Source organism: Neofelis nebulosa, chromosome 18, assembly GCF_028018385.1.
Source record: "Neofelis nebulosa isolate mNeoNeb1 chromosome 18, mNeoNeb1.pri, whole genome shotgun sequence".
Lineage (NCBI taxonomy): Eukaryota > Metazoa > Chordata > Mammalia > Carnivora > Felidae > Neofelis > Neofelis nebulosa.
In genome coordinates this window covers 33,461,539-33,475,829 of record NC_080799.1, presented here as the reverse complement: position 1 = coordinate 33,475,829, position 14,291 = coordinate 33,461,539, and the positions used below count along the sequence as shown (strand labels likewise).

Below are 14,291 nucleotides of genomic sequence, written 5' to 3'. Positions count from 1 at the left end.
CCAAAACCCAGGAGCCATCTTGGTTGTGTCTTTCCCCTTCAAGCCCAGCATCCAGTCTCTTACCACGTACTGGTTGATTTTATTCTAAATATATCTTAAATCTGTCTAGTACATCTCTCAGCTGTGTTGAAGGGGGAAAAAATGAGATGTCTTGTGCTTGAGGTTTCTACCCAGGAACATCAGAAAATTCTTCCAGGTTTATGAATAAATACGAGGTTTGCAACAGAAAGCTTAACTAGAGCTTCTGACAACCGTAAATCTCTCCACATTCAGTCAAAAACCTGCCCCATCACCCTCCCTAATTCTTTTGATGTCTTTTGGTCCCTTACTCCTTATTAGTTATATCAAATTTTACTATTATTTTTGGCATGATATTTGCCAGTGGTCTGGGGTGAGTGGAAGTGATCTTTGTTTCTGAATTTAAACTTCTCTTAAGACACGATGGCGCACATACTGGGGAAGGGACGAACAGAAGTGTCCTCTCTTACATCGTAAGTGGGACTACAGAGTGCTGAAACCATTTGGATTGAAAAGCACCCCTATCAGAATTTGAAGTGCATATTCTGTTATCATACATTTTATATAATCATCATCATCATGAAAGGATACCAAAAAAATGAATGAGGACGATCACCGCAGCCTGGTTTATAATAGCAAAAAACCTAGAGACTTAACGTGTATACAATTGAGACCTCCACACATTAGATACAGCCGTTAACACAGCTGGTAAGAATGAGCTAGATTTCGTGGGGTGTTTTAAAGCACATCACCAAACTACATGAATAGTAAGATCCCACCCCATACATCTCCTTTGCATATTTTATATTTAATATTCTGGGAATATTCACAGAACACCCTCTGGAGCCATGGAAGCTTCCCAGTGCTTTCCTTTATGGTGGAGGACTAGAGGTGGGGAGCGGGATGGACCAACATTCACTGTTCTTTTTAATGCCTTTTTTATGTGTGTGTGTCACTTTTATTTCAACAAATAAATAGAAAAGATTCTCCCTAAAACATGGATTTTGAATAGAGGCATTGGTGGTACTTATAGTGGTGTATTTCTGAGACCTGGGCCCAGATGGAATTCTCAGGATATGACTGCTTACCTTCTGACTACACAGTACCCGTCCACACCAAGAACATGCGAATCTTGGTGGGATTAAATTTTTTAAAACCTTGCTGATAATGGGGGAGACTGTATGTGTGGGGGCAGGGGTATGTGGGAAATCTGTCCTTCCCTCTCAGTTTTGTTGTAAATCTAAAACTGCTTTAAAAAATAATAAAGTCTTTTTAACAATCCTTATGGTTTTATATTTGGGGCAAAAAATGGTAATTTTTCCCAAGCATCTGGAGTAATAGTGGTCATAGTACAGTATTAATAACTACCACCTTTTTAAACATTTATTTTTAAGGACAAGGAAAAGTTCATCAATCTTTTGCTATTTCAATATCACATTTTTCCAAGACTTCAAATTTTCGGCCTTACCTGTAAGCAAATGTAGTTGTACAACTACACTTTAATAAACTCCCACTCCCACTTTAATAAACTCACTCAACTCCCACTTTAATAAACCACTGCATCCAGGACTGAATGGGGCCCTCAGGCTTCACTGTCCTAAGATGTGACTTAGGGGCCCGTCACTCCCTCCCATATCTGTTGAAAAGATGTTATGATGATAACATTGTCTTGTTTTCATGGCATCGGGCCCCTAATTTATTTTAAATGTTAACTTATTTTTGAGAGAGAGTGCTAGTGGGGGAAGGGCAGAGAGAGAGGGACCCTGAGGATACAAAGTGGGCTGCTGACAGCAGTGTGCCCAACGCAGAGCTCAGAGCCGCCAACTGTGAGGTCATGACCTGAGCCGTAGTTGGACGCCTAACAGACTGAGCCACCCAGGCACCCCAGGCCCCTAAGTTAATGTAGTTTAAACGGTCCGTAATAGATTTTTGCCAAACCCCAATCACTTTATTCCCTTTACTCAAACATCTGTTTGAAAAAATAAAATTAAATTGAAAAACTGAAACCAGGGCCTGGTTTTGACTGGTATTTGCCTGGTATTGACTTCAGAGTCGATACATCATCAATTCCAGAGTATTCTTTGGTTTTCCATCTTTGCTTTGGCCTCTGGTTAGCCGGCCTTCCCTTGACTGCTCAGGATTTTGGGTTTTCATTCCCTGTGATTCTGCGGTTTATCCTGCCCGATGTCCCGCAGTCAGGTTCTCTGACGCACCGACAGCTGCTTATGTCCCCTCCCCTTCTTGTCCCACCCTCCTTTGTACCCCATAAGTGAAACTGGCTATTTATTGAGAATTTCCAAGATCATGGCCCACTGCCACACCGCTTCCCAGAAAGGGTCATTTCTGCCCTGTTTTTGTAGTATACAGTCCTCAGATGTCCCCTCGCAAGCCCTTTGCGCCAAAACTGCACGTTGCTCTGGCTTATCCAGTTCATGCTCAACTGTCGTATGTTATTAAAATGCTGCATAATATGGGGCTTTTTTCCTTTAGAGTGAAAAAGCACTTTATGTCATATTATACAAGCACTTCAAACGTTCTACTTACAGAAAAAAAAGAGAACAGACAAATCGCCTTGGTTCATAAAGCGGCTGAAAATTTTGAAGTGGGGTGTAAGTATTACGTGAACGACATTATTGCATATTATGTTTCTTTTTTTTTTTTTCTATTAGAAACTAACCTGGAAATTTTGTTCCAAAAGCATTTTAATCCATTTAACAAAAAGCAGGGGAAAGGAACTAAAAGAAAATACTCTTCAGTGTGTAGAGTATCTGTGATGCCGTATAACAGAGACATTTCCTCTTTAAAATTGAATAAGCTCCCTTTCATTTTTTGGAACGGTGCTTAAAAATCCAAGTTTTACATTTCTTTAAAAAAAAAAAAAAAGAACAAGCCTCCAGCACTTCCCTTGACACATTTATTGTTTTCATCTGTTGGAGTAAAGAATAGCACAAAATAGAATTTTTTAAATTGCTTGTGCTTTTTCCTCTCTGCTGAAATATAAGAGTAAGCCCTGAAGGTTAGCCTTAAAAAGTATTAAGACCTGTCCACCTTGGGAAAATTCAATAATTAAGAATTTTTTTTCTCTACATGAAGTAGATGTAAAGTAGTCTGTATTCACGCCCTCCCCCATCTGCTATAATTTCCAAAGATGCTGGTTTGCCCCCGAAGAAATGCATCTCACTACTTCACGGCCATACCTTCTATGGACCACTAGAGGTATTACTCCTTCTAGGAATTAGGGAAATACCTGGAAGTAAGGAACAAACTTTATACACAAAAATTCCACCATAGCATCATTGTATATAGTTGCATAAATTGGGAACGACCCCCGTGCTAAATGACAGGCAGATATTTAGTAGACCATGGAGTGTGCGCGCCGAAGAATGTGTAGTCATTAAAATAAGAGTGTTTTTCATTACATGTACGGTATGATGTGTGGAAGCAGAGGGTCCAAACTTAGGCCTAGATAAGAGACAGAGGAAATACCCCAATATGGTTGCAGTAGTTGTGTGTCTGTGGGTGATATACTCAGGGATTTTGCTGCTTAGTTTCTTCCTCCTCCTTTGGTATATTTCCTTAGCCTGTGTAATGAACATATCTGACTCTTAGATGAAAAGTTTTTCTTCTAATAAAAAATAAAAGACTTGGACTTGGCTAATTAAGAAAGATGTGCCACATACAGTATGCAAATGGCTCTGTCACTTCCTCTCCCTTTGTTGATGGAGGTCCTTTGAGCACCTCTTGTGAGTCTTGTCATCAGGAAACAGAGCTGTTGTAGAATTCTCAACTTGAGGTATTTGCTTTTACACAGAGAGTACAGTGCTAGCTGTGTAATGAGATACGTATCTTTTATATCTAACCCCCCCCCCCCGTTGTTGAGAAAATCAAATGAGTTTAAACTCAACAATTTTAAACTGAAGGACTTATCAGGATCATGTGTTGGATTGTTTTCATTTCTACATTTTTCAAAGACAAAGGCATTCTTTGAAAATGTTCAAATAAGAGCAATGGTAACGTGAATTCTCTTTGCTCTGTTATTACCGTGTCCTTTGTTTTCTGAAACGATGTAGCCGCTCGCTGACTGTTTGGAACTATGGTTTTTTCTCCCTCAGAATTCTCTAGATTTACATGTTTTCTTCTCTTGCGTGTAGTATTTGCAAAGTGGCCATGGAGAACCCTCAGTTTTAGTTAATCTCCTAATAGGATGGAGCCTGTGGTGTCAGCCCAGTAGCTCAGTTGATCCGCCCATCTCGGCACCAGGGAGGACACTCTGAGGTTCATTTTTCAGACGCAAGGCCATTGTCCGGGACGTTGGCTTCTTAGGCAACTGTTCGGCCACCCGCCGCCACCCCAAGAAAGCACCTGCCGGACCAGCCTCTAGTCTTGCCTTCGTGGCTACAGAAGTGCAGTCTTACCGACACGCAGAGTGTGTCACTTTTCCAGAGATCAGCCGGGATAGCAGTTTACTCCTTTGTCTTAAGAACGACAACCGTGCAGCAGGCCTGGCAGAGGTCAGCGGGCCGGGTCTTCCCTGTGTCCACGGGAGCACGAGTGTGGAGCCTACAAGGGAGGAAAATGGTCTCCGGGCCGGATTCATAAGGGCCCCAGAGAAAGTCGAGAAAGCATCTTGATCCCACAACCACAAGTGGCGCTCTGATTACTAACAGAGTCAGGTCCTCTGTCTTCAGGACCCCTCGCGCCTTTGCTGCCCTGGCTCAGCTTCCGGTTCTGCCAGCTCCGGTTTTCCAGTGCCGTGGGACAGCCACACTGTGGGCATCATTCCATCCTCGCCTCTCCTGGGCTGGACGTTCTGCCTTTGGGGTGCGGACTGGTTGTCGCTTATGATACGTGAACTTTTTTACTGACGGGCTGAGTGGGAAGTACCCAAAGGAGGTTTGCTGTTTCCCAGAATCATGAGCCTGTACCTATTTGTACTTTTTATAAATTCTCAGAAGAGCTTCCATCGGGTTGTGAGTGACTGGTTATATTTAATGTGGGCAAATACCGTAATTGTGTTTTAACACTGACCCAAAGTGGCAACATACCCGAGGCTCTCCACGGGGCGTTGTGCCTGACAGTCGGTGCAGTGTGTCCAGGGCCGCCCCCCTCCTGTTAGAGGTGAAAACTAAGCCAGACTGGGTCATCAGGCTTACACCCTGACTGTCATCTGTACCTCTGCCTCTTCCATTCATGTTCTTCCTCACGTCCTTGCTTCGACACACACCCTCCATTCCTGGCCGTTGCTGCTCCTGCCGCCCTTGGCCGTGCATCCCACACGTGTTCCGTGCAGTCACGAGCGGACACTCAGTACGCGGCTCTTAGGAGACGAAGGCTGCCCGCCTCCCCTGCTTTGAGTAGCGCTGTAGCACGATGATGTTGCTTCTTGGGAAGGTTACAGAGGCAATGAGAAGGGAATCGATGGGCAAGATGATTCCCCTCCCTGCAAGCAGTATGGCATAAGAAAGGTGCTTTGTTTTGCCACGTAGGAACCTGGATGGGAAACACACGTGGTTTGTGTTTGGTGTTTGCTTCGTCTTCACTGTCGGTGACGTGCGTCCACGTTGTGTGGTACCCTCCTGGTAGCACACGCACTTTGCATGTCAGCATGAGAATGTGATGTCTAGTCAAAGACCTGATGGCGGGCAGGGCTGCCAGCAAAGTGCATGAGGGCCGCTGACCCGCGTGCAGTCAGGAGACGCTTACGGCTTACTGTGGCTTACTGTCGTCACTGTGGTTTGCAGATGAAGCTGTTGCAAATGTGTCCATCATCCCGAGATGCCACGCACCCTAAAGATCTGTATCGTGTTTGATACGTGTGTCTCACAATGTCTCACAAGTACGGTGCTTTGCTTGTTTGTTTTAAACCAAAGAAGGGGGCTGTTGATGTTTTCATTACTCTTTCTATTTTACACCTTTCTTTGAGGACCCCCTTGTGAGAAAGGAAGGCTGCCACTGCTAGAGATCCATCAGCAGACATGGACCACCGTGTTCCAGAAGTGTCAGCCTTTGAACTGGAGATGGTTCTGACCCTTTTCTCCCCTCAGTATTCCTCTTCTTGGGATTCGGCCTCTTGAATATGACCATCTCAAGTTCAGACAAGTGTTAGCTTTAGCATTCACAGAAGAATGTTAGAGGATGAAGCCGTTTGGGTGCTATCCTGTTCATAGGTCATCTCTTTGGCTGTTTTTGTTCCTAGTGAAGTACCTTGGTGGGAACATACTGTCCTCAGGAAACTGTAAGTTATCAGGGAAACGATCTTTGTGTTAGAGCATAATTGATTCAAAGTATCACAAGCCATTTTACTGGGAGACACATGTGCCTGTATTTTTTTGACTCATCAAATTTTTCTTTGGCTTTATGTGATAGAATCTTAGGTCAGTTGCTTCGGTTCTAAATGGGAGGTCATTGATGCTTTGTGATCACTACGGCCCCCAAAAGAAGCAAAAAAAATTTTTCAGCATTTAGTAAAGGATGACATTCATATCTAGCATTGAATAAGAAAATGTGTTTACAAGCCATTTTGCAGTCTAGACTGTTTTGGAACTGTCTCTAGGACTGTGCTGTGCACCCAGCACAAGGGCAAGCAAAAAGGAAAGGATATAAGGGCCCTGGGCCCTGTGCCTTTGGATCTCAGGGGGTCGTTACAACTAGGAGCCATCATTTGCATATTGTTTGAGCCTGGGTGCGTGACTGGCCTGAGCTAGCCTCTCTGGCCAGCCATCACCCCCTTGCTAGAAAATTCTGTCTCTTTCTTCCAGAAGTACATAGAGGTAATTTTTTTTTTAGCATATTGGCAAACCTTACTCAGACCCTTAATAATCCTAACCTTGGTTTTCATCCATAGATGAAACCACAAAAATCAAAATAGAAACTTAAAATTGAACATAAGGTAAACCAAGGAAAGTATTTTTCAGAGTTACTTCACGTAATTCTTTTGTGAAGATCGGCTCGTTTTCCAGACAAAAATAGATGCTAGGAAAGGAAGCTGCTGGAGAAATACAGGGGAAACTTTTTTTTATTAAATGTGGCAAACTGGATTTTCACATTTTGTGACGTATACTTCATTCTCTACAAATTCTAATGATTTATGCTTTCTTCTCTTCATTAAAAAGATAAGATATCGATTGATTTTGGCTTTTTTTAGAACTTGTAGAGTGAGACATGGTGTGATGTTTGTGCAAAGATTATTGAACTTTAAGTTCTTAATTTAGAAATTTTCCTTTGGGTCATTAGTAATACCTCACAGGTCTAATTTTTGTTATATACTTGGCCTTCATTAAAGCTATTTAAAACTCGTTCCAGATGGAGCAAATCTCTCCGAATAAGTCAATCTTAAAATAAATTTTTGTTGCTTTAAAAAAAAAAAAACCCAATTAATGTCAAGGAATCTCATATTTCTATTTCTACAAGTTAAAATTTTTTATTCCCAAGTCTTAACTTAGGTATAAGCCAACTATTTTTGTTTATTTGCAGAGTATGTTGTCATTGTATTTAAACAACAAATACTTAGCTATATTCATCAAATTAAGATTATGAACTAACTAAACAAAAAAGAAGCCAAGGGAACTTCCGAGCTCACCAAACTGGCAGAAACTACAAATCGGTTTTCTTTTTACAAGTTGGACGGTGCCAGGTATTATCCTCACTCGCTTATGAAGTAGAAGGGGTTTAATAAAGCGTAGTTGTATCTCCTCCGGGATCCGCTAGTTGGCACCTGCAGTTGCCGATAAACTCAGTGGTGATCTTTCCTTTTCACAGTGCTCCAGCTGAGGCTCCAACAGAGGAGGACGAGAGAACAGCTGGTGGACCAGGGCATCATGCCACGTAAGATTTCAGTGTCACTGTCGCCTCCAGTGTGATGTAACAAAGCGCACCCGTCCGGGAAGAACCTGGACCGCACTCTGCTTTCAGTTGTGTCCACGTAGTCAGTATACGGCGTCCACGTGAGCTGATACGGAAAACCGGGCATCAGCGCTGCCAGCCTAAGAGAATCCTCTCAAAGAACATTTTGAAAACCAGATGCACTGTAAAAGATGGGCTTGAATTCATTCTGTATTACACAAAGAACACCTTGAAAATGGGGTAGTTAGGTTGAAATCAGTTCTCACTTCCAACATGAGCCCTCGTGTTAGTTTTGAAATCATCAGACTCCTCTCTGCCTAACAGGTCCAGTGTTACTTTGACTTGCAAAAGTAACGTGATAAAATTAATTTTAAAACTTGTTCTACTTTATTTAATTCAAGTTAATTATCCTTGATACAGTACAGTCTGGTCTGTAATTAAGTGCATCTCGGTTACAGGACTAATACACATTCTGTTTATAATTAATAAAATCTTTCTTGCCCAAGTAGATAATTTGGAGGTATTTCCAGGCCTTCATTTTTTAGAGTTGATTAATTCTAGAATATTCGCCTGTTGCCTTCTTATCTTTGCTCACCAAGTTTGGAGGTAATTTCCTGTTTTAGAGGTGGAAGAGTGGTTGCTTTGGTGTTATGATTATTTATATGGATATTTGTCTAAAAATTGATCTCTCGAAGAAGTAATTTATATGGCTTTAAAAGACTAAGAAGAAATTACAAAATGAATTTATGCTTCCCTACCTTTTTTTGGCTTATGAGAACAGTTCTCTGCAGTAGACTTTTTTCCCAATAAAACTTTTCTGGACTACTATTAATTGAGTATCTAAATATTTTGAATCTAGTATTATGATAGACTCAAAAGGTGGTTTGAGGATCTGCCAGATTTCTCTACCACATTCCCAATGATGAACCAATCAATTAAATAGTATCAGTGATATTTAAAACACCACTGCCAAGCCAGCTCTAGTCTGATTTTGGGAGCTGCTCCCTAGACAGAAACCTGTATGGGCTTGTCTCCTGGGAATCTTTGCAGTGCTTCAGGTACCAGAGCTGAAAATAATCCTACCCAGAGAGTCAAGTTTTAGAGGTGACGGCCCATGTAAACCTAGCCCAAATCCTATGCACAGCGTCTGACTGCCTGTAGTTCTTACAGGTGGACATACACACAAAAGATTTTGCAAAGATAATTGATAGAAATACTGTAGTAAATGATGTTTTAGTAAAACACTGCTTATCCTCCTTCTGGGATTCTGGAATATTTAAAGTACTAGTAGTTAACATATTAAAGAATCATTAGGTCTTTAGGGTGAGTTGCACCGTGGTACAATAGAAAGATCATGACACCTTCTAATTCACAATGCTAGACTTAGATTGCACTTTGATCACAATTTAGCTGTATGGCTTCTAGAATTTGGGTAACCACTTTGAGCCTTTCGTCTGTACTTGGCCTGATACCTACCTTGCGAGGTGGTGACAATCAGCCACGATATAACTGTGATTGACCACAGGGCGAAGGACTATGTCCATTGTGGGGTCTCAGTGAATGGTAACTCAGCTCTGCTAGACAGAAAGTGTAGCATGTCCTCGTGTTCAAGGTTAGACCACTCCTAGGCTAAACCTCCTCTGGACATTTGGGCTTTTTCTGGTATCTTTTATGGCCACTCAGAGCAAAGACCCATCAAGGAGTCATCACGCGGTTCCCTTGGTGATGGTAATTTGGCCCAACTGTTGGCTCCAACTAGTCTGACCTGGTACTTGTATTGTCATTATGTGTACAACTCTATCCTCAATGTTCACTTGTTTTATTTGTGAATATATGATTTTAATTCTGAAACGTCTAAGGTTTCAAATTTTGCAGATCTCCTAAAGGAACTAGTAATAAATGGAACTGTAGATGCAAACTAGTAAGATTAAGAAGGAACATCAACATAATGTACCCTAACGTTTGGCTGAAATATTAACTCGTCTGTCTACATGGTTCTTATTCTTCTCACAGCTTTGAAGAGCCCAGCTGCATTCCATGAGCAGATAAAAAGCTTGGAACGAGCCAGAGTAAGAAATTTCAGTTTCAGAGGTTCTGCTTCTCTGCTTCTCTCTTGTATTTTAAAGTACCTGTGGGCAAGTAGCAATCTTACTCCTAAATATATCCATAGAGAAAATGCAGTGTATTTTCAGGACAGGTGGCTTCCAGAGTTATATATTCTGGGGTAGTTGAATCTTGGAAGTTTGTAGAAAAAGCATGATGTCCAAATTTTGTTCTTTTAAAACCAGTAACTGGTTTTGTACATAAAGGACAAATCGCATTTCTTCATTTCAGTGCTGGGGCATACCAACAGGTTTTAGAATAACCATGGAGTATTTCTGCCGCCTGTTACCCCAGCAGACCGACAGCCCAAGTGGTGTCCCGACAACCACACATCTTTAGGTGGTTTCCTTACTGGGTCTGCGTCAGCTGTACGTTTGACCAAGGGCAGGAGATTCTGGCTGAATTAAAGAAGTTGCTGTGTTTCAACTCCGCTCTATTCTTTGAGAGTTTTCCGTGCCATTTGCACATCGAATTCATGTTCATTACTTTTGTTTAAAAGTACCATTATGCACATTCATTCTTTTTGCTTTAGGGAATACTTCTATCATGCAATATGAAAATAAGCATGTTCCAAAAATTCCATAGGAATTTTCCCAGAAGGCGATAATGATCTCTTAGAATCTTATAAAATACAAAACCCATTTGAAAGCCTTATTGTTTCAGTTGAGAACCTTTCTGAGTAAGAAAGTATGATCAAGGATATGAATTCATCAGTGAAAACACATTAGGATTTTAAAGAAATTTGTTATTTAGGTGGATTTTTACTTGACCTGAAGTGTAGCTATTAGATATTTAAATGATCAAAATCCTATGTCTGTGCAAATTATGAGCCTTTTGCCTTTTCCAAATTTTAAAATAAAAGTCTGTAAAGTACTTACTTTATGCCAGCATGCATTTCAAGTGCCTGTGCAGTTTTGAAGGCTGCAGTTTAAATTATGTATTGGATAATAGCTCTTCAAAGTACTAATTGCTACTCTTTTCTTCTCAAAATCATGACCGAAGAGTATACAATTTATTTAAATGGAGTACCTTCAGAGAAAAATGCAAAACCACAATAAGTCATAAACAATTTATAGTAAGACTCACTCTCTTCTCTCTCTCTCTCTCTCTCTCTCTCTCTCTCTCTCTCTCTCTCTCTCTTTCTCTCTCTCTCTCTTTCTCTCTCTCTCTCTCAAGACTGAAAACTTTTTGAAGCATAAGATTCGGAGCCGACCAGATCGTTCTGAACTTGTCAGGATGCACATTTTAGAAGGTAAAAATGTTTATTTCTGCTTATTTTGCTGCATTTTCTCAAGAAAAGAAGTGAGAATTCCACCATTGCTGTTTATTCCCATCTTAATAACTTTTTACCCCACAGGCTGACATCCTCCAAATTGGATAGCCAACACGAAGACCCAAAGCTAAAATGTTATGTTAGATACATGGGGAAGGCTTGATTCTCCAAATAACCAATTGATGAACTGACTCTGCCCCACCAACTGGTGCTGTAGATGTCTCTACCATCTGTTCTGGAAAAACATTTTTGGTCCAGAGGATTTCTTCATCAGTGAGGAATATTTTCCCATTAAGTCATAAAGGGTACAGTGGCCACAAGTGTAACCCTAGATTCTCACCTATCTGGATGGACCCTGTTATATCTACCTGGTGCACTGCCCACACCTAACATCTTTTGTTTGTCATTACGTACCCACAACAGTCCAGCTTGATCTGACCGTTAATATAAATACTCTCCACTTAGCCCACCGGATTTCCTCAGTGGTCTAGCTTCATCACTTGTGAAGCTGGTAGGGACAGTTCTGTTCTGTCTCTAGTGAGACACATGACTCATACCAGAATGTTTTTCTGTCTAAAGACAGAGCATTCTTGAAAGTATCCCCCCCCCCCCCCCCCCCCGCCGCATAAGCTCCTGAGTACCTTTTCTTTCATTGTTTTGTTCCTCAGACTGATTTATTAAGCAAGGACTAGGAGCTTGACCCCGTGATAGTCTTGAGTGTGTTAAACCCTGAGATGATACAGAAATAATCTGGAAATTTCTCACAAAGATTCAGAGACCCTTCTCAAGTAGGAATATTATACTTATTCCTCTGGTCTAATGATAGAGTTAGTATTAGAATTAGGTTGATATTATAAAGTATTAGATTGTCGCTCATCATAAGGAGTAATATCCTGAAGGTCAGACATGTTTAAAACTCTTCCAGAAGCAATATGGTTATGCTCATTTGAGGTGGTCATTCATTGGCCAGTGAACTAGACCCCAGAGACCCAGCAAATGAGCCAGATCGATGCCTGCTTTCATGAAGTTTACAATCTAGTAGCAGGGACAGATAATAAACAGGCAAAACAAATGAATTACAGATTGTGAAAAGGGCTCGATGGCAGTAAACAGGCTGTTGTGGTGGGGACGAAGCACAGGATGACACCACAGTAGGATGTTGTAAACAAATTCCAAGTAGCAAGTTGGTATCTGTATCCCCAAGTAGGGTCTCTTCTAATCCAAAGAATCTATGATTATGTGACTATCTCCATATCTGGGGTGGGAAGTGACGGGTATATGCCTTCCACTACTCTTAGTGTGTTCTCAGAAGTCCATTGGGCTAAAAAAGCTTTTCCAGAACTCAAGTGGTAGGGTAGAAACAGCTACCAAAAAATGTCAGGGTTAAGTGAATCTTCAGGAAGCAATTGTGGTGGTAAGTAACTGGGGACGGGGCTCCTTCTGCACCTAAAAATACCTTGACCTATAAAGGACATTTTTGAAGGAACAATGCTATCTGTTTCACCTTGCCTTCTAATTGTAACAGGCTTTATTAATATAATTAAAACCAAAGCAAATACATTTAACTATCAAAAAGAATCATATTTGCTTTAAAAAAAGAAGAAGAAGAAGAAAAGATTACCCAATGGTTAAAAACCCAACTATGTGCATGAGCGTCCCGTAAGTGATGTTTTTTTAGTATCTGTTCTCAAGTTGGGATTTTTAAAGAAAGAGTATATATCATTTGTAATTTTAAAAAATAACTTCAAACCCCCCAACTTATTTTAACATTACCCCAATTTTGATTGAATTGGATGTTTGGCAGGCAAAAGTCTAAATTATTTTTCTGAAGTTCAGCTAAAATCTAACCTCAGCATCGTGGAGATGAGGAGATCACAAGACCAAAAACAGAAACATACCAAAATCCCAGCGTCTAATTATTTACTTTCGGGATATTTTCATTCCAGACATATTCCTGATATGGAAATGTTGATGGGAGAAAGGAGAAAGGCAGAAGACTGTCCTACCTAGATCTTAACAACAGCATTTAAAATCACCCTAAGAGTGATTTGCATGGTCTCATTCTCTCTACCTGTCATCTTCCTGTGTGGTTAGAAGTGGTTTATGTAATAAGATGGGGGCCACAGCCTAAGGTTATACAGGAAAATGTTAAAAATGAGAGGTCACACATGTTATCTTCACTTACAGAAATGTGCATTTATTACCAATACTCTGATTTAAGACCAGGGCCCTCATTAGGGAAGTGAATGGAGTTCACATCATCTTTCTTGCATGAAGCACAGCTATCAGACGTCATCTACAATTTCCATTTAGGGTGGAAAAAACATAAAGACACTTGAAAAGCAATCTGAGTTGGAAAATCCTAGATTTTATAATTTTTCCCAAATATTTTAGTTGTTAATTGCCCTAATTTGACAGTGACTTATTCTGTAATAACCCACCTTTATCATATCATTCCAAAGGATTTAGCTTAGGTTCCCAAGAAATAGTCTTATTTTTGAAGTTTATCATTTTCCTATAAGATGTAGTTAAATTATGTGCTGACAGCAGATATGAAATGATATGAACTGTTTTGTGGACCATCAAGGTTGAGTTTTGGTAAGCATGTAATTCAGCTGGTGGAAGGAGAAGCACTCGGATGTGCTGGGGAGTAATTCACGGGCCGTGGGCTTTTGGTGTGCTTTGGGCTTCAGCCAGGACATTGTACCCACTAAAAAGAGAACATCAGTTAATCCTGAGATTATTTATGGGGATTTTCATTAAAAGACCTTCTGCTATATAATTTAACTGGCAGGCAACTGTCAACTCAGAATTTGGGGTTAACATCTCACCATGTTTTTAATCACTTCTAAACATTATTTATAACAATGTAATAAAACGTTAGTGAGAGGTACCAGAAGCCAAGTCATTGACACAGTTACCCAGATGAATGAGCTAGGATATTTACGTTACTTTTGCATTTGTTGTACAACTTCCTGTTTGCAAGTAGATGAGCCGAGCCTTCTTTATGACCATTGACATCTATCTTTATGACATAGGACTATGTAATTGAATG

The 14,291-nt window shown here is 40.7% G+C and overlaps 1 protein-coding gene and 1 long non-coding RNA gene across 11 annotated transcripts in view; one reads left to right on the top strand and one right to left on the bottom strand.

The window, feature by feature from the left end:
- Positions 1 to 14,291, top strand: part of MRTFB (myocardin related transcription factor B) — a 199,408-nt gene that overhangs the window by 131,732 nt on the left and 53,385 nt on the right. For all 10 annotated transcript variants that reach the window (XM_058709841.1, XM_058709848.1, XM_058709849.1 and 7 more), the window contains 3 exons: positions 7,777 to 7,842; positions 9,874 to 9,929; positions 11,140 to 11,215. In XM_058709841.1, the coding sequence (XP_058565824.1) occupies positions 7,777 to 7,842; positions 9,874 to 9,929; positions 11,140 to 11,215 (198 nt within the window). The remainder of the gene's footprint in view (positions 1 to 7,776; positions 7,843 to 9,873; positions 9,930 to 11,139; positions 11,216 to 14,291) is intronic.
- LOC131500610 (uncharacterized) lies at positions 7,462 to 14,265 on the bottom strand. Its single transcript, XR_009256386.1, has 3 exons — positions 14,184 to 14,265; positions 10,842 to 10,992; positions 7,462 to 8,042 (listed from the first exon to the last, which is right to left on the bottom strand). It is a non-coding gene; the product is annotated as an uncharacterized LOC131500610 (long non-coding RNA).